This window comes from Rhynchophorus ferrugineus, unplaced genomic scaffold (genome assembly GCF_030347505.1).
Source record: "Rhynchophorus ferrugineus isolate W39M unplaced genomic scaffold, kcgeb_rfMv2 rfM1, whole genome shotgun sequence".
NCBI lineage: Eukaryota > Metazoa > Arthropoda > Insecta > Coleoptera > Curculionidae > Rhynchophorus > Rhynchophorus ferrugineus.
Genome location: NW_027472580.1, coordinates 44,422,720 through 44,445,884, shown reverse-complemented (window position 1 = coordinate 44,445,884; position 23,165 = coordinate 44,422,720). Strand labels below are relative to the sequence as shown.

At 31.8% G+C, this 23,165-nt stretch overlaps 2 protein-coding genes across 6 annotated transcripts; one reads left to right on the top strand and one right to left on the bottom strand.

Moving 5' to 3' along the window:
* Positions 1–603: 603 nt before the first annotated feature.
* On the bottom strand, positions 604–2,673 carry LOC143206820 (2-phosphoxylose phosphatase 1). Of its 2 annotated transcripts, XM_076419567.1 has the most exons (7): positions 2,591–2,671; positions 2,187–2,527; positions 1,986–2,128; positions 1,544–1,923; positions 1,281–1,484; positions 1,089–1,227; positions 604–1,028 (listed from the first exon to the last, which is right to left on the bottom strand). In XM_076419567.1, exons 2-7 carry the CDS (start codon positions 2,419–2,421, stop codon positions 633–635), a joined length of 1,497 nt encoding a protein of 498 aa, XP_076275682.1. In that variant the 5' UTR covers positions 2,422–2,527; positions 2,591–2,671; the 3' UTR covers positions 604–632. The 2 variants fall into 2 exon arrangements, with proteins under 2 accessions (XP_076275682.1, XP_076275681.1); XM_076419566.1 differs by having other exon boundaries at positions 2,187–2,673.
* A 291-nt stretch (positions 2,674–2,964) lies between these two features.
* Positions 2,965–18,014, top strand: Rim2 (Replication in mitochondria 2). 4 transcript variants are annotated; one of them, XM_076419578.1, is made up of 5 exons: positions 2,965–3,612; positions 5,787–5,932; positions 8,899–9,000; positions 14,040–14,299; positions 17,106–18,014. In XM_076419578.1, exons 1-5 carry the CDS (start codon positions 3,572–3,574, stop codon positions 17,544–17,546), a joined length of 990 nt encoding a protein of 329 aa, XP_076275693.1. In that variant the 5' UTR covers positions 2,965–3,571; the 3' UTR covers positions 17,547–18,014. The 4 variants fall into 4 exon arrangements, with proteins under 4 accessions (XP_076275693.1, XP_076275691.1, XP_076275692.1 ...); XM_076419576.1 differs by having other exon boundaries at positions 8,839–9,000; XM_076419577.1 differs by having other exon boundaries at positions 2,968–3,043; positions 5,792–5,932.
* The last annotated feature ends 5,151 nt before the right edge of the window (positions 18,015–23,165 follow it).

Genomic DNA, 23,165 nt, shown 5'->3' with positions numbered 1-23,165 from the left:
AATGTTTTGTTCTTGAATTATCACAGTACGATTCTTCAAAAATGTCCAATGACCATTGATTATATATCGTATAGAATTGTAAATAAGCCATACATATTTAAGGAAATATAAGAAATCTAAGCTATTGGAAAGATTTCACTAGAAAATCTGATACAGTGATCAAAACTGTTGCTACCCAATTGTTTAAGAATTATACATCGAAAATAACCGTGTTATTGATATTTTAATTAACAATATGATGTAAAAATTAGGAAATTTGGTTTATCTCAAATATAACTTACTAATTATTAAATTGAATAAAAACATGTAACGTTTGAATAGGATTTCTACAACTGTACTCAATTTAATTTTGGTTTAAATTTTTCGCTAAAAACTTTTATTAATTTTCTTGTCAATCTAATAATTCTTATTTGTTTAATTTAATAAGTGTCGATCTACATAAAAACATTCTTATATCAGTTTTTAGGTCACCTTGCTCTTTATAACATAAAATTTGTAAAGCTGCTATTCCTTTTGCTATTCTTTAATGTCAATTAGATATTTAGTTTTTATAGTTCAATGAAATTGAAATGTTATTGGACAGGTGAAATATTTTCAAGTAACTTTGTTAATATAATTTATTAATCGATACATTAACGAAACTGGAAAACGTCGTCCTCAATGTCCCGTTCAGATTTTCTGGCGCAGGCGTCCTTGAAATTGGTCACATTGAGTGGACTGAAATAATCATCATGCAAGAACCTGACAATATCTTCCATTTTACATACATAATTTTTTTTATCAATACTGATAACATTTCTACAAAAGCTTATCTGTTTGGTAACATCCTTTCCGTTAGTAAGTACCCTAAAGTAGAATTCTTTGGCATCATTTGTTTTACCACGATTATCTTGATATATTTCAAATATTATCCGAGATCCATATCGAAGTAAGAGAGGATCATTAGCCATACCCAGAGCAGTAGATAATTGTAGTAGTGTATAGTCATGACCAGAATAAATAACTAAATTTGGTCCATTTGAACCTACCTATTAACAATATTAATATTATAATTACTTTAAAAATTGTATTAAAATCAGAATAATCACCATATGTAACATTTGTTGAACAATATGGCGCATTTGACCATAAGATCTCAATAAACAAAACCTTCTCCAATATATATTTCTCCATTTTTGATAGTTTGTCCATTCTGTATAAGCAATAATACCTGCTATATTATGCTTTCTAAAAAAGAGAGCATAAGATATTGTAATCAAATATTTAATTAGCTGTTATACCTAATACAATTCATTGGATCATCACATGGTAATCCAGTTCTATGACAGACATATGCCAATAATGCATCTCTTACAGAATGAGGATCTTTGATTAATGTACCTCTATCACCATCAGCTGAAAATAACAGTCTACCAGTAATCTCCGTTAATGTTTCCACTGCTGGATGAGATTTTAACTGATGTAACTCATTTTTATGAACAATTCTACAAAATAAAATTAAATAGTTGGTGTAAATTAAATTTGATCAAGCATGAAACATTACTTTTTGAGATGTTCTGTAATAGGACATTCACAATATTTAAAACAAAATGACATTGATTGACTTTCCAAAATATTCAACTTTGTTAAAGTATCATTTGGTATCATGCCATATAAAAATGCCAAAGCTGATTGGAATGTTCTCCTATATCTTGTACTGAGAACTAAAATATCTTCAGATTTCAATAAATTAATTTTTGGCCATATTTGCTGGTAACTTTTTCTTAAAATTAATCCTAGGTTTAGCAATTGACTAATTCCCTGCATTGTTAATTGTCCTAATTGACACTGAACTGGATTATGAGGTATTATTGGAAACCCATGAAATGGACCTGGCCCTGTCCATTGTAATTTTCCAGATAATGTTAAATTATGAAGATATGTCTAAAATATACCAAATATATATTATTTATCTCTAAAAGATAATATCATTATATGTTTATTACTTTATATGTTTTTAATACTTCTGTTTCCTCTGTATCACAATTTATATTTACTATTCTTTTGACATGTTGTAAAGGGCCACGATCTCCATGCCTTATTAATACTATCAAACCTTTAAGTAACCATTTCTTACTATCTAAAATTCCTACACATTTTCATAGTTATTTAGTTATGATAGTTATTTTTTATCTAGATTTTATTACCTTCATCCCCTTGATATATTTCTTCTGGGAAATTGCAAATCTTAAAAATTCTTTTTGTTTTAACATCGGCAATTCCCAAATTGTTAAATAGTTCTGTTGTAACATGAGCGCGATCAATATCATTTTGAGTCCAATCAAAATATTTGTATAAAACTAAAATAACAAATAGAATCCAAATACTTAAAATTAAATAACAGTGCAAAGCTTTGCTTTGTGAAGTCATTCGAAATGTCATTGGTATCAGCTGATTGGGGATTTAATCAAAATACTAAATGTAACCTCATATTTTCATTAAAAAAACAAGCATTGCGATTGACGTCAACATACTCTCGAGAAAGAATCTATAAATAGATTGCGGTGTATTTGGACATTAATCTTGTTCTAATCGTTATCATTATTATTACCCTGTTGAGCGCCAAATTATTACTTATTATTTAAACAAATTGACCGAACAAATTACAAACGTTTCTGCAGAACTACCAAGTGTGTGGTCTAATTCGTTTCATTTTTCAACAGTTATTATTGAAGATTTAGATACAATTGTTTTGTTAAAAATGCTGTTGTTATTATAACTAAGCATCACTTTAAAATGTATTTATAATGAAGAATTTCTCGTTTAATTTGAAGGCATGTACAAAATATAAAGAAAAAAAAAATTCTGAAATGAAGTTGTTTAAAGGTATAACGGATTTTAAAAATCCGCAGTGTAGCCACAACCGAAATTGTTAAAATGGGGACTTGCGCAATATACAGAATTTTGAAGTAAACAATTAATATCTTTTTCAGTGTTGTTTGAATGTTTATTGGGTGTATATCATGTAATAAGGAAAATGCATATATTATTCAGCGTTATTCAAGTAATTTATTCTAATTGTCATGTTTAGTGTAATTACAGGATTTGTGTTTTTTAAGAAGTGAATAGATTTTTGGTTTGTTTTTCTGGAAAATTTCCATTGCGATGAAATATACCGGCAAAACAACACCACGTGATATAAGCATGGTGCGTTTTTTGAAATAGTAGGGAGCGGGCCAATGACAGTAGGCAGTTCCACGGGAAAATGTGCCTTATCGACGAATATTTCAAGACTGAAATTTCAGTTTTTCAGTTGCACTGAGTCGGGGTGTCGGTGTGTTGTTTACGAGTGCACCGTCACGTATCGTCAACCGATGAGATTTAGAGAGAACGATTTTGTCTCGCCAATGAGCCCTTATTCGTTGTTTTATCGAAAAAACTTCCTCTATTTACTGTGATTAGAATCGTAGTTGCTGAATCTTTCGATTACCACCCAATATGCAGTGGAAATTTTTAAGATCGAACTTTCCTGCTAAGCCGTAACAAAACGAATCGAGAATTGGCAATAATATTTGTGTTGTGATAGTAAATCATGAACCAAAGGGACACTATCATTCATCTAGTCGCTGGAGGGTAAGATTGCCGTTATGTAATTGCTATTTACACGTACTGCTGTAAAACGATGCTGTTAGGTTAAAGTTAGGTTATCGGTGTTATCAATAAATAGACGAAACGCAAAATGCTATTTTGCGAAAAAATTAAACGGTTTATATCAAAGGTCAGTTGTTAATTTAATCAAATGATCAGTTTATTTGTCAGCGATAATTTGCGAATTGTACTGATTTAAGGAAACATAAAAATAGATTTACTGGTCTTGAAATATAACCAGATAACCTCGGACAATTGTAAGTTGATTCGGCAGGTTTATTTACAACATCAAACACAAAATCGTACGAAAAGTTTTGTTGCACGTTTAATTTTATGCGTAATTACATAAGGTAGTCAAGGTAGTTGTTTGTTTATACTTTTTTATTCCCATTATAAACTTCGTCTTTATTTTCTTTTGTGTTCTAAATATTTATAGGCGACGGAAATTTATTGATATATTTGATGTATATTTGTATAATTCCTATATTTTAAATTGTTGATTAGAGTTAACTGCAGTTTTATTTTCGTTGAATATATAAACACTTGTATTAAGATTTTAAATCTAGATAGATTAATTTAAAAAGTGTCTAATTGATTTATTGTTGTGTGAATTAGGTTGTCAATAATATATTATTTTTGTTGTTCGGTAAGGAATTAATTTGTTTAATATAATATAGTATTCATGGTATATATCGTTCGACAGTGTATATTAGTATTATTTAAATAGTGGTGATTATCATGATTTATCAGTACGGCTTAACCTTAATTACGAATAGGAATCGAGAAACAAGCTACAGTGTGCGAAATTATACTATTACATAATCTATAAACATCTATTTATATATAATGTATAAATCGTTAAGCCAAATTTCACATAACGATAGGCTTTGTATAATTTGATATGATTTTTATGGCTGACATTAATATAATTCTAAACTGTGTCTACACCTTTCTATGTTTATTGTTGAAAATACGAAAATATTTAAGCCTTGGTTGATCGACTTTATTCAAGGTTACAATAACAAACTATGCATTTGCTCGAAAAAACGTTTATTTTCTTTTATTGTATCATAATGTCGAAATAAAACTAACAAAATATATTTTCTATATACCTATTTTGGAATTATTGCCTTGAAATATTTTAGAGATATAAGATATTTTTAAGTAATATTTTGAGGGAATCATTTATCAATATTTTCTAACAGTTGAAATATGGTATTTTAAATTTATGGTTTATTATTTGGCGAAGTGGTTAGGGCGGCAAGAAGGTCCTCCTACCGTTGTGATAGTTGGGACGTGGTTGTTAATTTGTGTTTTTGATTGTCTATAATGCAAGAGTGCAAAATGCGACAAGAAAAATTTATTCCAGTTATACCAAGAAGTAACCAGGCTGGATAAAACCGGATATTTTCTGGGACGGTATCTATCGTAGGAAAGTTCACGTTAAGTAATAGGCCCAGGCCCGATAAACCCTAGCTGGGGTATAAGGAGACTAAAATAGCAAAAAAAAAATATTTTATTTAATATGTTTATGTCATAATTAATAACAAAATGTATAATATCATTTTATAATGTATTTAGTTCTAGGGTACTGCTAGATTAAACAAAAAACTGCTTTGTTTATTTACGAAAATGTTAAGAAATCAAGTCGTAGTTGATGCAATAAAATGCTTTCAATGCTGCCAACCTATTTCTTAATTATATTCCGACAACAAATGTATATTTAAATCGCAATTTATTTTTAAAATTTGGAGCGTTGTTTTGTTATTCGATTTTTTCTAATTAATTGATCGTTTATATACGTTAATGATTCGTATTTAGGCATGATTTTTAGCACGTTTTGTATATTATAGTTTTGTAGTTGAGTAAAATATACAGTTTAATTTAGAAAACTTAATATTCTCTCGATTTTTAATTTATATTACAAAATTAATAACATTAAAACATTGGAAGGTGAAATATTTTTCAATGTCAAAATACTTCCATGGAATATATTTCTTTTTGGCTCGTTGCGTATAATTTACTTATAAAAATAAAAATATAAATCTGACTATAATATATACATATATATATATATATATATATATATATATATATATATATATATATATATAACGAATAATATAACGAATTAATGATAAATGTTTATGTGTTTTTAGAGTAGCAGGTACCATAGGTGCCATTGTGACCTGTCCATTAGAAGTAGTTAAAACGCGACAACAGTCGTCTCGTGGAGGTGGAATATCATCAACGCCAGGTAGTGATGCACCACCTCAATCAAGAAATGTACGAACGTCATTTCCCGGTAAGTAAATCTTATTTTATTATTTTTATTTCATTATTGCTTAGTTTCGGGTAACAGTTTGTTGTGTTTAAAAATGCCCCTGCTTCTTCAGAAATATTTACCTGTTATATACCAAATATTTTAATTAAAAAATTATTATGAGTATAATATATTGGATATTGGACGCAAATATCTTGAAATTTGTATTATTTTAATTGATATACTTTTATGAGTGAGATTTTTCAACCTATGTGAGAAATATTTTTATTTTTTTTATATACTAAGGACCTTCTTTGAGTAAATAGCCAGTGACTAATATTAACAAAAATTATGTATAATTTTACGGTACGGAGTTAGATTTGTATAACTTATAAAAATTGGTTTCAAATAGTAAAACTGTTTATTCAAACATTATATGGGAACTTAGGAAAAAAGTAATTTCAATTTCTTCATGCTTTTTAAAGCGGATACATTCGTATAGATTCCAAATACTAATCTATGATATATGTGTGCTGTTTTGATCGTCGCCTTTTTGCTATTTTTCTGGTGAAACCATAATTACGTCGAATTAATATTTTGGCCAGGTGCGAGTAGTTCATGATGAAGAATTCCCTTTCTTCTTTTCTGGCCAATGCGGGTTTTGTATCTGTTTCTAAAGCTTCTTCGGTTTTCAACCATGATTATGTTCCCACATTATTGTTCTACGCTATTTTGTACTTTTCAATACTCATAACAATTCGTTTTAAAAATAGTTCGATTCCGTCTAATTTCAACAGGCAATTCACAAATGGCAACTAGGTCATTACATTTTTTGCTGTTCATTCACGAATGGCGCTACCTTTATATCTAGAATTAATAGAATCTTGTATGGGAGGTTACTTTTCAAATGCGCTAAAATATGGCTTCATTGAATAAACGTCACCTATTTAAGCCACCGAAACCGAAATTATTTTTTCCTAACGTATTATTTTTGCTATAAAAGACATTTTTGAGTATACGATTCTATGTTTGTATATATCCATTTTGTACTTATAAATCTAAACAGTAAACTGTTTACTACAAAACAAGTTGTCATAACAGTTGTATGTTATTAAAATAGAAGGATATTGGATTACATTAGAAATATCTTACGAAAGACCCTCGACTATTAGATGTACTGGAAAGTCATTACCGGTCATTTAACACTTATTTTGTCATTGTCATTTTATTTTACTGACATCAAGTTTCAAAGCTATAGATTTTATATTTTGCGAAAGTAACACCATCATAGATTTATACCTCTTTGAAAATGTCAAGCTTCGTGCGTGAAAGGTAATACAAATTACCTTTCTTGTTTAATAAAAATAAAAAAGGCGCTGAAAGTCATCGTTTGCTGGTAGAAACTTACGGTGAATATGCTTTAATCTTAAAAACATGTAAGGCGTGGTTTTGAAAATTCAAAAGTGGCGATTTCAATATGCAAAACAAATAATGTTCTTGTGGACCGAAAAAGTTTGAAGATCCTAAACTGCAAGAGTTATTGGATGAAGACCCAACTCAAACTCAAAAACAATTAGCAGAAGCGTTAAATGTGGCGCAAGAAACGATTAGCGACCGATTACGAGCAATGGGGAAAATCCTAAAAAATGGGAAGATGGGTGCCACCTCAATTGAATGACAGATGGAACATCAAAAAATCGTCTGTGAAATGCTGCTTCAAAGGTATGATCGGTCATGTGATAAGTCATTTCTGCATCGAATAGTGACGGGCGATGAAAAGTGGATTTATTTTGAAATCCCCAAGCGCAAAAAATCAAAGTTATGATCTGGCAAATCGTTTTTGTCTGTTTGGTGAGACCAGAATAGCATGGTGTTACCAACTGTTGAAACCTGATGAAACAGTTAATAGTGATTGCTACTGACAACAAATGATCAATTTGAATCATGCATTGAAAACCTTCGGAAATGGGCCCGAAGAGACGACAAAGTGATTTTACAGCACGATAACGCGCCGTCTCATAAAGCAAAACTGGCCAAGGAAGAGTTGAAAGCATTTGGATGGGACATATTATCGTACCCACCGTGCTCTCCAGACCTTGTCCTGTTCGATTATCTAATTAGTAATTTCTAAGAAGTTAGAAAATGGCTCGATGCTTGGTTTTGCTGAAACGACAAACAGTTTTTTTGGGATGGCATACATAAATTGCCAGAAAGATGAACAAGATGTTTAGAATCAAATGACGAATACTTTGATTAAATAAAATGTTCTATTTTCTTGAAAATTATGTAGTTTTTTCCGAAGAAACCGGTAATGACTTTCGGGTACACTTGGTATTCGCACATTATAAAAATGAGGATTTCGAAGAAAGCGAATGGAGTTCTGTTACCGAAAAAGAACATTAACAACTGTCTGTGAAGTTGAATGTGTCAGAAGCAAGTCGAGAATTAATTATATTGATACATTTATATTCGTTAAAAATTAAATTGCATCTTTTCTTGATCCTAATATCAAAGTTCGCGTTCCTAATTTTAAATATTACAATAGATTCACTATGATTTATTTCAAGGAAACTGAGTATATTTTGAACGCTGTTGGAAAATGTCATTACCGTGCACAGAGCACTTCATAACATATAGTAATAAAAACTTAATAAATGCTATTGATATATTCAAAAAACCAATGTTTGTGACTGACAATGTGTTAGATATTTTTGAGTTAATATGCGACTAATTATTTTTGTAATCAATTAATACAAATTACAGCTATCATGAAAGGAATACTCCAATGTTATTTGCGATACACATCTAATTCAGTTTTGATAAGGTTTCTCTCGAAAATAAAGATAATTCTTAATTAATTCTCCAGCACCATTATCAGTAAACATTTTTCTTTGTATGATATCCTTAAAGTAAGCCCTTAAAGTATCAAAATGTTTGTTTTGTAATAGGTAAGCGTAGATTGTGGACATCTGCTCGCTATGGCCGGCCTCAAGTTGTGGCTCTTTCAGGTTTCACGGCGCCGCCACCATTACGGATAGGCAACGACATTGGAATTATTCAGTGCATACGACACATCATCAGATACGAAGGACCTATGGCTTTATTTAAAGGTATTAGTCAGTTATCACTAACTTAAAATTAACCATTATTAGGTATGGATGTCTGCTATTTGTAAATGATAGCATTACCTGGGACTATGATTGTGGTGGATGTTAGTTTGTTGTGGGTACACACTATTTATTTTCTCGTAGTTGTACTTGCACGGCTTGCAAAAAGTTTAATTCTTCCTTCCGAAGGACTATACACTAAAAATAACGTGACAGGCTACTGCCAAACTTTTACCTGTGTTACTGCAAGTTAAGATGCTTTATGGTTTCATCAGAGTTTAATAATTGTGGTTAATTAGCAAGTTAAAGGAGAGGGACACGTCGTCGAAAAACCGCCCACAGAGTGAAGTAAAAAAATGTATTACCATTAATATATATGTCTCAGGTTGGAGATGCGTCCAAAATAACCCGCAGAATTTTGAATTGACAGTTGTATTTGATTATTAAAGGTAATAAATCTAACCATATTTATACTCGGTAGAGATAGGGATACTCGAAGGGACATGTGTTTTTGGGCATAATACACGGCTTATGCAGCCCTTTAATGACATAACTCTGAATCAGAGTGAAATACTAAAATATATGTCGACTGAGATACGTAGCGTTTTGATGTAATTTGCTCTCTCTTACCTACAATCAGAGGATGAGTCTTAAATTTTAATATGCGGTCCCTCTCGTCTTTCCTCGCCGAGTTTCGTTCAACTCGTAGGTATACGCCAGAATCTTACTTTACGCGACCTCTAGCTTTGCCTGATGTTTATTTTTACTGTGAAAATGTTACATTTAAGATTTTGAAGGTATGCTCTTTATGCCATTCCTATTCGCAGATTATTACATATTTTGATACAGGAAGCTAAGGTCAGCTTTGGTTTTTTGAATCACGCGACTGATTTTTGACATTATTAGTGTTTGCATAATTCAATAATGCTAAAAGGAAAACTGATATCTTATGTAGAGTAATGTCTAAACCATCGAATTTAACAGTCATGTACATCGTTATAATAATAACAAATAACAGTTGTTTACATTGATACTTGACATTTTCACCAATAGATATCGCTGATCAAAATACGCGCACCTATAATAGACCGTTTTCAAATACGGTTATGTATACGAAAATATTTCGGATTATTCGATAATTTCTGTTACTTATATTGGATCTTTAATGAATGATAAAAGGAAAATACAAATGGGTAACTATTTGACTTTATCATTTTATATAATCACCGAAAGAGAACATGTCATATGAGTAATTGTAGTTAATCATTATTAAATGTTATCTATAAACTTGAAAAGGAAAATTATAATAAACAAAAAGAGAAAAATTTCTGAAAAAGTGATACTCGTATTCTCATTTACCATTATTATTCGCATGTTTTCTGATATTCGTATTTGCTAAATGTACTCGCGTATCGCAGTCATAAAAATACATAAAGTTTTTGTTAAAATCAGGTAAATGAAGTTAAAAATATTTAACAGGTTAATTGAAAAGTCCCCGACCTACCATAGTAAAACAAATTTTTTTGCAAAATTAGTTGTTTTTTTATTCACCATAACTTTTCAATACCCCTTTTGTAGTACGATTTGTCCTTTGCTTCAAAATAGGCCTCAGTTTCGGCGATCACCTCTACATTCGATGAAAATTTATTCCCAGCGAGCATTCTTTTGAGATCTGAGAACAGGAAATAGTCGCTGGGGGCCAGATCTGGAGAATACGGTGGATGAGGAAGCAATTCGAAGCCCAATTCATAGATTTTTGCCATTGTTTTCACTGATTTGTGACACGATGCATTGTCTTGGTGAAGCAGCACTTTCTTTTTCTTCAAATGTGGCCATTTTTCGGCGATTTCGTTCTTCAAACGGTCTAATAACGCTGTTGATGGTCCTTCCTTTTTCAAGGTAGTCAATGAAAATTATTCCATGCGCATCTCAAAATACAGACGCCATAACCTTGCCAGCTGACTGTTGCGTTTTCCCACGCTTTGGAGCGGGTTATCGTGTGCAGTCTACCCGAATGACTGTCGATTGGACTTCGGAGTGAAATGATGGAATGCTCCGAATTATCAACTCGTCATTACTTTTGGTCAAAAGTGAGCTCGCGGCACCCACTTTGCACAGAGCTTTCTCATACCCAAATATTCGTGAATGATATGATGTACGCGTTTAATTGATATAGAGTGTCTGCTATTTCATTCAATTTCAATTTACGGCCATTCAACATAATTTTGTGGATTTTTTAATATTTTCGTCGGTAACAACCTCTTTTGGGCGTCCACAGCATTCACCGTCTTCGGTGCTCATTTTACCACGTCTAAAATTAGCATACCAATCCTTGATGGTTGATTTTCCTGGGGCCGGAAACTCGGCATCAAGCCAAGTTTTTGCTTCAACTGAAGTTTTTCCTTCAAAAAGCAATATTTTATCAACATGCGAAATTCCTTTTTATCCATTTTTTTCAAAATAACAAAAGTAGCTTCACTCAAAATTCTATAATTCACAAACTAATAATCCGACAGCTGTCAAATTTATACACGCATCTTTTGAGAGTTAGGGCTAACTAAAAAACATGTGGATTTAATTCCAGTAGCGCTATCTATGTGTCAGGTCGGGGACTTTTCAGTTGACCTGTTATTTATTCTCATTTTGGTTACAAAAACACTTATTCTATTCTATATTAACCTAGTTTTGCAATTGTATTAATTATTGGGTATTGATTTATTTAAATATACCTTTATTTCGAAGTTAAAATAATCACTATAATTAATAAAAAAATATTAATAAATAAATGAAAACCGTGTTAGGTATTATAATGAAGTAATAATGGAACTTCAGTAATGTTGAACTCATAATCTAATAGAGGTATATTGTCATTTCGGTGTATAAATAAGCCCATTATCTATATCCGAAATCATTCCAAAACTTTAATTAGATTCGATTCGAAATATGGCTATGGAAAACCATAACAATGTGATTCTGTTGTTGCACTATATATTGTAAGTTGAGTTATAAAATGAAGGGTGGGTTTTAGAGAAGTTTTCTGGATCATGTGTGCACGTGCTGCTCAGGCAAATCATCGATCATAGCCATCGGAGAAAGTACCGTCAGCATGGAAGAAAGCGATAATTGTACACATCCTGAAAAAAGGCGACAGTAAAAAGTGTAAGAACTATACAGTTATTATAAGTCTCCTATCAATTGTCGGCAAAGTGCTTGTGAAGGTCATACAAATGAGACTTCAAAGGGCAGGTGTGGAGACAAGCCGAGAAGAACAGGCGGGTTTTAGACGCAGTCGAGGTTGTGTAGATAAGATTTTAGTGCTTCGCCACCTGAGAAACGTTTTATGTGTGGAAAGCGTGTGATTGTTGTTTTTATTAGTTTTCGCCGTGATCGAGTATATACATTTACTCTGGGCAGCTTTGGAAGCTGATCATGTTCCCCTAACTATTATTAAGCTTCTTCAAGTTACTTACGATGGTTTTATTAGCTGTGTGCAAGTGTGAAATGATTTGTTAAATCCATTTGAGGTCCGAGCTGGTGTTCGTCAAGGAGCAAGTGCAGCAGTTCAAGAACTTAGGATCAGCAATACAAGAAAAAAAAGCGGCATCTACAGTCGAAGTAATAAGCCAAGCTGCAGTAGCTTTTGGTTCTCTAAAATGGTGCGTGTGAAAAAGAAGAAGTATTACAATCAGTATTAAAATCCGTCTCTTTCGGACGCTTATCTCGCTGATTCTTCTGTGCGGAGACTTGGACTCTGTTACAGTCTGACATGTAAATTTGAGATCTTTCAGATGCGATGCTTAAGGCATATTCTGCATGTTTATTTCCGAGATCATAATAGAACCGAGGTCATCTGTTTAAGATGCTACAGGAACAAATTCGGAAACGCAGATTGCAGTGGTTTGGCCACGTCTGTCGAATGAAAGGTTAATGAATGCCTCATAGACTTCTGTGGCGAAATTAATCTTTTGAGTGGAAGACACAGCGAACAGCTTTGAGAAATAAATGCATCAATATCATCGAAAACGACGTGAAAAATGGGAGACTGACATTGTGAGAGGCCAGAACAACTGCCGTCGATCGCCAACTGTGGCGGAATTTACTTAAGAATGTGCGAAGACCTGCGACACGAACAGCAGCGTCTCTCCGAGTGCCGGCTGTGGATTGATGATAGATGGCGGTCGCTATGTGTATATTATAAGACGATAGTACACAGTTCCTCCTTTCATTGACAAAATAACGCTGATAAGTCAAATGATTTTTAAGATCCACAAACCTGAGTTGGAGAGAGTTGTTCCGTTTTGAAGTAGAGTTTTTCATCGTGATTCGTGCGTTAAAACACTAAAACCAGCAATCCAGATAGAGTCAAGGTAGATCTTTTTTATTGTTTCAGCTGATAATTTTGAGCTGATCATTGAAATTATATTGAATAACATTGAAAAATTGGCATTACACCGATATGAGAATATGATATTACATGAAAAAAGCGACCGAAAATGGGTAGCATCAAAAGGTGTGTCGTTTTTCCAGAAAGATAGGAAAATGTAATGATCAGCGATAGATAATAAATCAACGGATAAGTTTTCTGACCTTTTAAAAATAAAAAATATTTTTAAATTAGCTAGAAATTATTCATTGTCAAAATCGAAAAGTCACATCATATATCACTATTACTATATAAGATTTTTTCATTGTTCTAATTATATTCTTTAATTTCACCAATTCTTTTACATAACTTCTTTTTTTGGTGCCTGTCTTCAGCTATTGAGTCATAGCTCTTACTGCAAAAAATTCATATGTTTTTGGAATCACACATTTGATACTAGCATACTTTAACTAATCTAGTACCATTGAGAATCACACTTTTAAAAGCTATTTAAAACTGAAAAAAAAAACAACAGCGTCCTTATAAAAAACATAACTAAGTTTACTCTACTCTCTTCAGTCCTACAGATGTGTTTTTTGTATCTTAGGTATATGAATACATAATTAATTCTAACAAAATAAATAAAGTAGACCAATAATTAATAATTCCTATTTTACAGGTTTAGGACCAAATATCATTGGAGTTGCTCCATCTCGCGCTGTGTACTTTTCTACCTATTCGCAGGCCAAAAGGTTCTGGAATAGTTTGTTACCTCCCGATTCCCCAATAGTCCATGTGTGTTCAGCGTCCTGTGCCGGTTTTATGGCTAGCACATTGACCAACCCGATATGGTTTGTGAAAACCCGCCTTCAGTTAGATGTTAATAAAGAAAACCCCATGACTGCCCTACAATGTGTCAAACACATTTACTCCAAATCGGTAAGGACAGTGTTTTTATAAGGATACAATATAATCAACAAGAATGAATTCTTTATAGTGTTCATGTTAATTAATTTTAATATCATAAAACTTGACATTATCATACATTGTCAAATTCAATTATTTTGACATTTTAGTTGCGAGAGACATTTTACTTGTCATTAATACTGTTTTATCAATTGGTTAGATATGTCAAAAGTACTGCTCAAAATGCTCAAACTTTCGACATACTAGTCCAATCAAGCACTCGTGGAAGCCTATGTTTAATGTACTCCATCATATTCCACTGGATATGTTTCAGTAGTTTAAAAGTGACTTATTCAGTTTAGTTATTTATTTATATCAATAACAAAAATTAGTATTGTATATAATGTCAACTCAAATGTGTTATAAACTTGTAGGCAAGCTAGAAGGTGCTGAAGTGGAAAATGTTTGCGTGATTTGGAAAACACTTGTAATTGGCATTTCGTAATAGTGCGAAAATCCTTATGGCACCGGATAACCTCAAAACCGATATTGATGATATTATTAAAAAGCTGAGAAAAAGTAACCAGAAAAATTTTAATTGAACATAAATTAACAATTTCTAAGTAAGAATTAATTTCTGGATCTAATATAAAATAATTTTAATGCAGTTCAATTACATTTAGTAACTTTTTTAGAAATTAATTGTCCAATAGAATTAGATCAATACTGAAATTGTCATTTATCATTTAAAAAAAAATTATTTATTAAAAAAGGATTAAATATTGGGTAAGCCAAAAAGTAATTTTGGTTCTGTTTTATAAAATATATTTTTACATTAATATAAACTTTAATTAAAATTATACTTTTTCGAAAAAAAACTTAGTAAAAGTCTTGTAAGTTTAAAAATAAATTATAATCAGCCAATAACAGACACCAAAAATATCCTTGATTTACGAAAAATGCATGATATATTTCATTATCATGATGAATCTTGCTTATATATTATATGGATGTCAACTCTGTTCTTTGCTTAATGATCAATTAATTTATTCTTAATACCTAAAAGATTATATAGTTCCTTAAACTGATCTATTTGGACCTTAATAGACAGGACAATAATATCCTGTTGACTGCTTCATTTGACTAACGTTACTACTACTAAAATTAAAGTTACAAAGGATCATCTGTTTCTTTTTGGTGACACTATTGAAACTACATGTAAAAATATTTTTAAATAATTATTGCTTTATTAAGGAGAGTATAACTTTCGATTATTCATAGAGAACAATTTTGGTTAAATGCCGCGGTCGACTTGGCATTAATCCACTTTCTTAAGCCAATTTTACAGCACATCACTGCATCATTTGTTTGTGGATTATTAGAATAATGAAGATGTGTATCAACCAATTAAACGTCTTCAAAACGATTGATAACAATGTTATTCAACTTACAATGATCGAATGTTTCCAGGCTGGTATGGTACGTCATTCCAACTGACACTAAAGTTTGTGTAAACCGTCTAATGGCCGTTAAAAAGTTCGGTTTGCATACCATCTTAGCGCGTTCTGTTTACTTTTATAATTCTCTTCCCACCGTTCCAAAATTCAGTTACTTCAATATAGAATAGGCTTCCTCCTTGAATACGTGTGGGTTTGCAAAATCCAACAGTTTAGATTATCTAGCTTTAGCTTCCCAAAACGAAAATGAATTACTTTAGAAAATAATAGTTTTCCAGTATTTCTTCAAAGCAGCGTTCTTCAAAGCTAAAATGAATAAAGCATATACCCGTACCAACCTATGCCTACAAAATTCTTCAAAACAATAGTGATAATAATTAGAGGTTACAAACAGGCAAACGTTACAAACCAAAATTATAAGTTAATTGAACAAATGATAAGGTTATTGAACGTCATAAATTTTGATAACGTGCATTGGCTGTTTTATTGGATAGACGTATCACATAACGATATCATATTTTTTTTATTTGACTGATTGGATAATAAAAAACTGCTTGATAGACGTCGCTAAAACAACATAGCCACTATAGGCTGTCAACGAAGACCTGCGTTTATCGAAAATCACTCTAGAAAATATAATGAATAGATTTGAATTTTCAGTCAGTAACCATTTTATTTTCTTCTAATCTTTCCCAAGTCATGTACTGTTTTATATTGATTCGTCGTGTGTTTATAGAAAGCTAATAGATGACACTAATAAGAATTAATTCCTGTTATAAATATGTTACATTCTTTTTAAATTGTGATATAATTTCATCAACGTATTTAATGAATACTGTAAAGGAATTTGTATCTTTCTATATTCAGCAGATTTTTAAGATTAAAAAGAAAAACTTATAATATTGTCAGAACAAAAGAAAACAGTTATAAATTAAAAAATCTCCTACAGCAAGCTGAAAGTATTCACATAATACATAAATTAATATAATTATTATAAATAATATATAATCAATGTTTCAATCATTAATTTGTTTAAATTAAAATACCCTACAACAATCTTAAAAATAGTTGTTTCTACTTAACAGATAATCCAGGATTTATTTAGGAAACATCTAAAGCCATTTGACAAACTAATTAAAACTATGTCTCTTATCATTTTGTTATAACGGAATATAAATATAATTACACAGATAAAATATATTGATATCGATTATTGATAGATATTAGTAGGTGTGTTTACTATACGTTAGAAAGATTAATAGTACACTTTGCTGGTTATTTTTCTTGAATTGGAAAGTATCATATTTTACTATAATATACTAAATAACATTTTGAAACCGGAAAGTTTTATTTGGGTGATCAATTATTTAATTTGATTTTAGGGCATTAGGGGCTTTTATAAAGGAATAACTGCTTCTTACATGGGTATATCGGAAACCATTATTCATTTCGTAATATATGAAGCTATTAAGGCTGAATTAGTGGCCTACCATCAACATTACAATGACGAGCGCACTTCCAAGGACTTCGTGGAATTTATGGTAGCCGGAGCCATATCGAAGACTGTAGCATCCTGCATAGCTTATCCTCATGAGGTGGCGAGAACACGGCTAAGGGAGGAAGGAAACAAATATAATGGGCTTTGGCAAACACTAAATTTGGTAGCTAGAGAAGAAGGCTTTAGAGGGTTGTATAGGGGCCTGAAAACCCAATTAGTAAGGCAGATTCCTAATACGGCCATTATGATGTCTACATACGAGGCTGTGGTATATATTTTAACGTCTAGGTTTAATACAGAATTTTACCAAAAAGAAGAAAATTGAGTCTGTCAAATGGTCTTATTTTAAATGGTTTAGTTTATAATGAATACTCACGGTTTTGGCATTTGTCGTTGAGTTAAAATGTATAAAATATAAAAGTATTTTAGCTCTTATTATGTCAGATATATTTGTACTTGTTATATATTTAATATTGTGTATTTATAATACTTTCTATATTATTATTTCTATTATGTCTCCTAAAATTAAGCATAAAAAAATTAGTTCCTTTAAATGATTTATTTAAATTATTTTTATTAAGCCAAACTGAGGGGTGTTCATGTTATTAGCCCATAAATAAGTAGGAGAATATCCTGTTTTTTTTTAAGTATTGCCCTAAGAGGAATCAGAGTTTTATTGTTATATTTCACCCTTAAAAATGTTTTCTTTCGCCTAAGGCTGAGATGATTTGTATAGTGAAACTGTTAATAATTTTACTTTTTTGTTTAAGAGAATAAATCTTTATATATTGGATATGTTGTTTCTGTAATTATATTGGTATTTTTAATTTTAATGTCAATTTTTTTTGCATTTGATTTTAGGTGTATTATTTTGTCCCATTTGTTGCTGAAATGTCACTTCAGACATATATTGCAAATACAGATTCAGTTTTCAAATTCACAAAATTCAAATTTTTTTTTTCAGTTCATACAATAACAAAACAAGTCCAACACAGCTATATGTCAGGTCTATTGAATTATTGTTTATTTTAATCACAATCAGAAAATTTGCGATGGGCGCAGGGCTATGTAATCTATGCTATACAAATTTACATACTGTGATAAAAAGATCATTAGACTTTTTTCTTTTTTTTTTCAATTATAGACTGTAGAGCCTCACATAATTGTAAAACATGTCGGAACGTTTTTAATAGTCCACAATAATCACACAACGGAGGAACGTCGCCAGTCATAAGATATGAATGTAACTGACAATGCCCGATCATTAGCCTATTTAACAGGATCTGCTTATACCTATTAGTAGATAATGTTATAGAAGTAAAAAATTCTTGCTTAATAAACCACAATTTATTATTGCCCTCTAGCAAGTCCCACTCTAATTGAACAATATTATCAATTTTATTTGTAATAATGGGGTATAGATCCTTATAATATGGAAAGTTAGGAATATATGTACCACTTAGAGTGGCTTCTTTAGCTGCTTTGTCTGCTCTCTCATTACCATCTATACCCACATGAATGGGGACCCAAATAATTGATATTCTTCTTTTCCGTTCAACAAGATTGTGATAGATATTATAGATAATATACCAACGATAATAGGGTGTCTAAAAGTTGAATTTTCAATTGCCAGGATAGAGCTCAGGGAATCAGTACAAATCAACCAATCGCCAGACTCAACCTCCAATAGAATCTGTAGAGCTTTCCAGATGGCTGTTAATTCTACCGATAGTATGGATGAATGTTTATGAAGTTTGTAACTTTCTATTCTAGAGGATCCAAAAACAGCTGCTCCTACTCCCTCGGACGATTTGGAACCATCCGTGTACAGAACTTTATAGCTTGGATACAGCGATAGAAGATGACCAAACAGGCCCTTGAAGATTCTAGGACCAAAATTATCCTTGCTGTGAATCGTTAGAGATCTATCTGTGGGCAGCGATGGAAACATTTGTGAAGCTGGAGACGTTAAGTTTATCTGCATTAAGGTTGATCATCTTTATAACCTTAAATAACTGGTCTTTGAAAGATCGTGCCCTACATGACGGTGTAATGGATCTCCTAATGGACAGATTTATTATTTTGTTGCTTATTGGTATGGAGCAAAATCTGTAGGCTGCTCTAAGAATTAGCTTCAGTTGTGGATCTGCCAGGTGAAAAGCCATATTGATGGACCGAAATTAACCCTTTAGAGTGTAAAAGCCAATTCAGTCTCTCGCTAATCATGCGTTCAAGAATTTTAGACAGGTGGTCCGTAAGAGAGATTGGTCTGTAGCTAGAGAGGCTATTGTGAGGTTTCTGGTTTTTATAAATCGGAATAATAATGCTTTGTCTCCATCTAGTGGGAAAAGAATGCTTAACCCACATGTCGTTATAAATCTTGAGCAAATGTTGAATGGCAGGGGCAGGAAGATTTTTTAAAAGTGGAATGGATATACCATCCGGACCGGGAGCAGTTGAGTGGCATTTGGAGAGCGACCTCTTTAATTCAAGTAAACTGAATGGTTTCTTAATAGGTAAGTCTTCAATCGCGTTAAAAGATATATTGGACCGTGGAGCTCTAATAAAATCCTCGTTAAGATGACTGTCATCAGTTGCATTAGAGAAATGTAGGGTTAGTAAAGAGGAAATGTCATCGATATTCGTCACCCAGCAATTCCCGAAATTTGTGAACTGGGAATACCTTTCAGTTGCTTGATACCCTTCCAAAAATTGTCGGTAGTTGAGTTATATGAGAGGTTATTTATGAAGGTATTCCATGAAGTTCGTTTGGCTTCTTTGCATTATCTGGTCCACCATGGTACGGAAGGTGGATGACAATTTGAAGAACTGATTGGGATTGATTCTTTTGCTGTAGATGTAATAGCTATGATAAAACGGTCTAAGTTTCCATCAGCATCGCCTTCAATAAATAAAGGAACGATGAACGAAACTTCGTATCGATGCCAGTCAGCTTCGGAATAAAGAAATTTAGGTGTATCTTGAGTTCTTGTTGAATCAGAAGAATAGCGATGTCTTGAATGTGATTGGATTATTATCGGAAAATGATCACTTCCATATAAATCATCAGCACAAGTCCACAATACTCTAGGAAATAAAAAGAGCGAATATAGGGTCAAATCAATAGAGGATTGAGAGCCTGGGTAAAGAGTTATATGTGTAGCGGAGCCCAAATTTAAGATGCTCATCTGTGAATTGTGTAAAAAATTATTGACTACAGTACCTTTAGAATTGGGATGAACAGAGCCCCAAGTCGGGTGATGAGCGTTGAAATCACCACCAATGAGGCACGGAGCAGGTAGCTGAGTTATTAGACCATCAAGTTCATTTGGATCAAGAAAATAGGAGGGTAGTATATAAATACTACAAACTATCATTGGAAATTGGAAATAAGTTTTGACTGCTGTGATTTCCAAGTTGAGCCATGAGATATGGGCTGGTTATTACTCCTTTCCAAAAGTTAAGGGTGGAATGAGGGAGAGACAACAACTCCAAAGTCATGAAAAGATGTTAGTTGGATAATCTTTTCGGATTGTCTTCTTGTTTCTACCTGAACAAGCAGAGTACCATCTTTAAGTTTTTTTATTTCAAGGTTTTCGCCAATTTGGGATGTTAGGACTTTGTTTATTAAAAAGGGAGATACTTTCGTGAAATTTTCTTCTAACCGTTTAATTATATAAAATTTATCAAATTCTGTATCTTCTATTTGTTTTATTAAATATGTAGACGCTATCCGGGGTCTTTTCGACCCTAATAAGGGGGGGAAATCGGAAAGTTTTATTGTGGCCATATTGTTCCCACGAGTATGGAAGAAATACAAGTGCGCCACAGCAGTTCTCCATGCTACAGTAACCCTAAATACTACAGAGGGACGGGAGGTACTCCGTAGGATCCGTTATTGACAAGTGATAACCCTCACTTGCCATTCATCCATCGTCACGGGTCGCATTACAACTTGGCTTAAGGGATGACTCGGGCCCCGGAGGCGTCACTCCCCGAAAAAGAATCTGAGCCCCGTGAGGGGCATTTATTTAGATCTTAGCAAACTTTTATTTAGATAATAGTCTAATGATTTTTTATTTTGATTTTTAGGTTGAATTGAACGCATATTGTTTATTTTTATAAATTTATTATGTATCAACGTTTTTCTAGTTTCTGAACATAGGAATAAAATCCGTTACATTTTTCAAAAATACTTTGACTAAAGAGCCGATCATATCGACGGTACATTTTGGATTTACTTGATATTTAAACAAATGATTGGAAAAAAGAAATAATCTGAAATAATAACGTAAACGTCTGTTTTTGAGGGACATGATGGGTAAAAGAGATGATATTCTTCTACAAATCTTTAGCGGACAACTTGTGGTAAATGACGTCGACCTTCTAAGATGGTGGAAACTCCTTTTTCCTATACCAAGACAATATTTAGTTAACAAATTTCTAGTGATGCAGGCTATTTATATACACACGACTTCAAAGCTTTTATTTTTGTAGTTCAACATTCCTCTATTAAAGTTTGATTATCAGTTTGTTGTCAAAACTTTTAAATCATTATACAAGATTATAGATATATGGAAACAAAATTTTCAGTTAATTGCTTTCTAAAATACATTTAATTACAGGAATATGTTTTTATTTCTTTGACTTTTCTAGGTTTATAAAAGAAAGCGATTATTTTAATTAAAAAAAATTAAAATTAAATCTTTAACTTACATCAGATAAATCAACTATGAGCGACGGCGCATATTACAATATAAAGTTTTCGATTATAATAGAATATTAACATTGGGTCTCCAGCATCATTCGCATTGTCAATCCAACAAGTCGTTACTTTTTTCTTATAAAGTAAATTTAAGGTATTCGTTTTAATTCCTACACTTTTCATGAAGTATATACATCTCACATATTTATTTATTGTGTTTAATGAATGTCTTTCAGTTCATCTGATAATCAAATATTCAATTTCTGTTCGAGTCCAATATTTTGAGTTGCATATAAAGTATATAACCTCTTTATAATTTCTTCTATTATTATTTGACAGTTTTCAATTACTATTTTAATTTAGCCTTTACCTTTAAATGGTAGATTCAAATTAAGACATTTGTTAAAATAAAAATAATGTTAACTTCACTTCTTTTCTCGACAGCTTATTATCTAGGCTAGAAATAAAACACTATAATAATGACTAAAGTGTTTGTTTTTGCCTTGAATGTTAAATTTGGCTCGAAAACCAATATGTACAAAGACAATTATATGAAATTCCATAAAAATCTATTAACCTCTGACTTTCAATTAAATTATTGGAAATCAAATCCAATTAACAAAAGATACAACTTAGTACTAAGTAAAACCAATTATTTAATATAATTTATTTATTTCATTTATGCAAATTACGCGCTAGATACAATATAGAACGCCTGATCAGTGGTACAAAACAACTGATCATATTTTGAAATCTCACCCTCATTTAGTACTCAGTACGTACAACAGATCAGTTTTTTACTATTTACCCACAGATTTTCTTTTGTTACTTCGTCACAGCTAACTTAAACTAAGCCGTATATTTCGTTAAACAGAAACAATTATCAGTATACATATATTAATTTGATATGCAATAACTAATGTACATACGATGTAAGAAATGTTAGGATAACACTGAGTTTTATTGTGTAATCGGGTTTGAGAAGAGGAAACGTTCCATGATTGAGTACATGGGGCGGGGGGCACGCTGAATCGTGTCGCATACCAACTAAATCTGTGAGCAAAGCCAAAAAACTAATCAAAAACAAATAATATATACAGGTTTTTGCAATAGTGGCAGTGACCTATATTCAATAATATCCATTCGATCGACATCGAAATAAAAGGCAAAAATACAGCTAGAGGTGATTCAACTGAATTGTTGAAAATATAAGTCTACCGATTTACACTTTAAGATTAG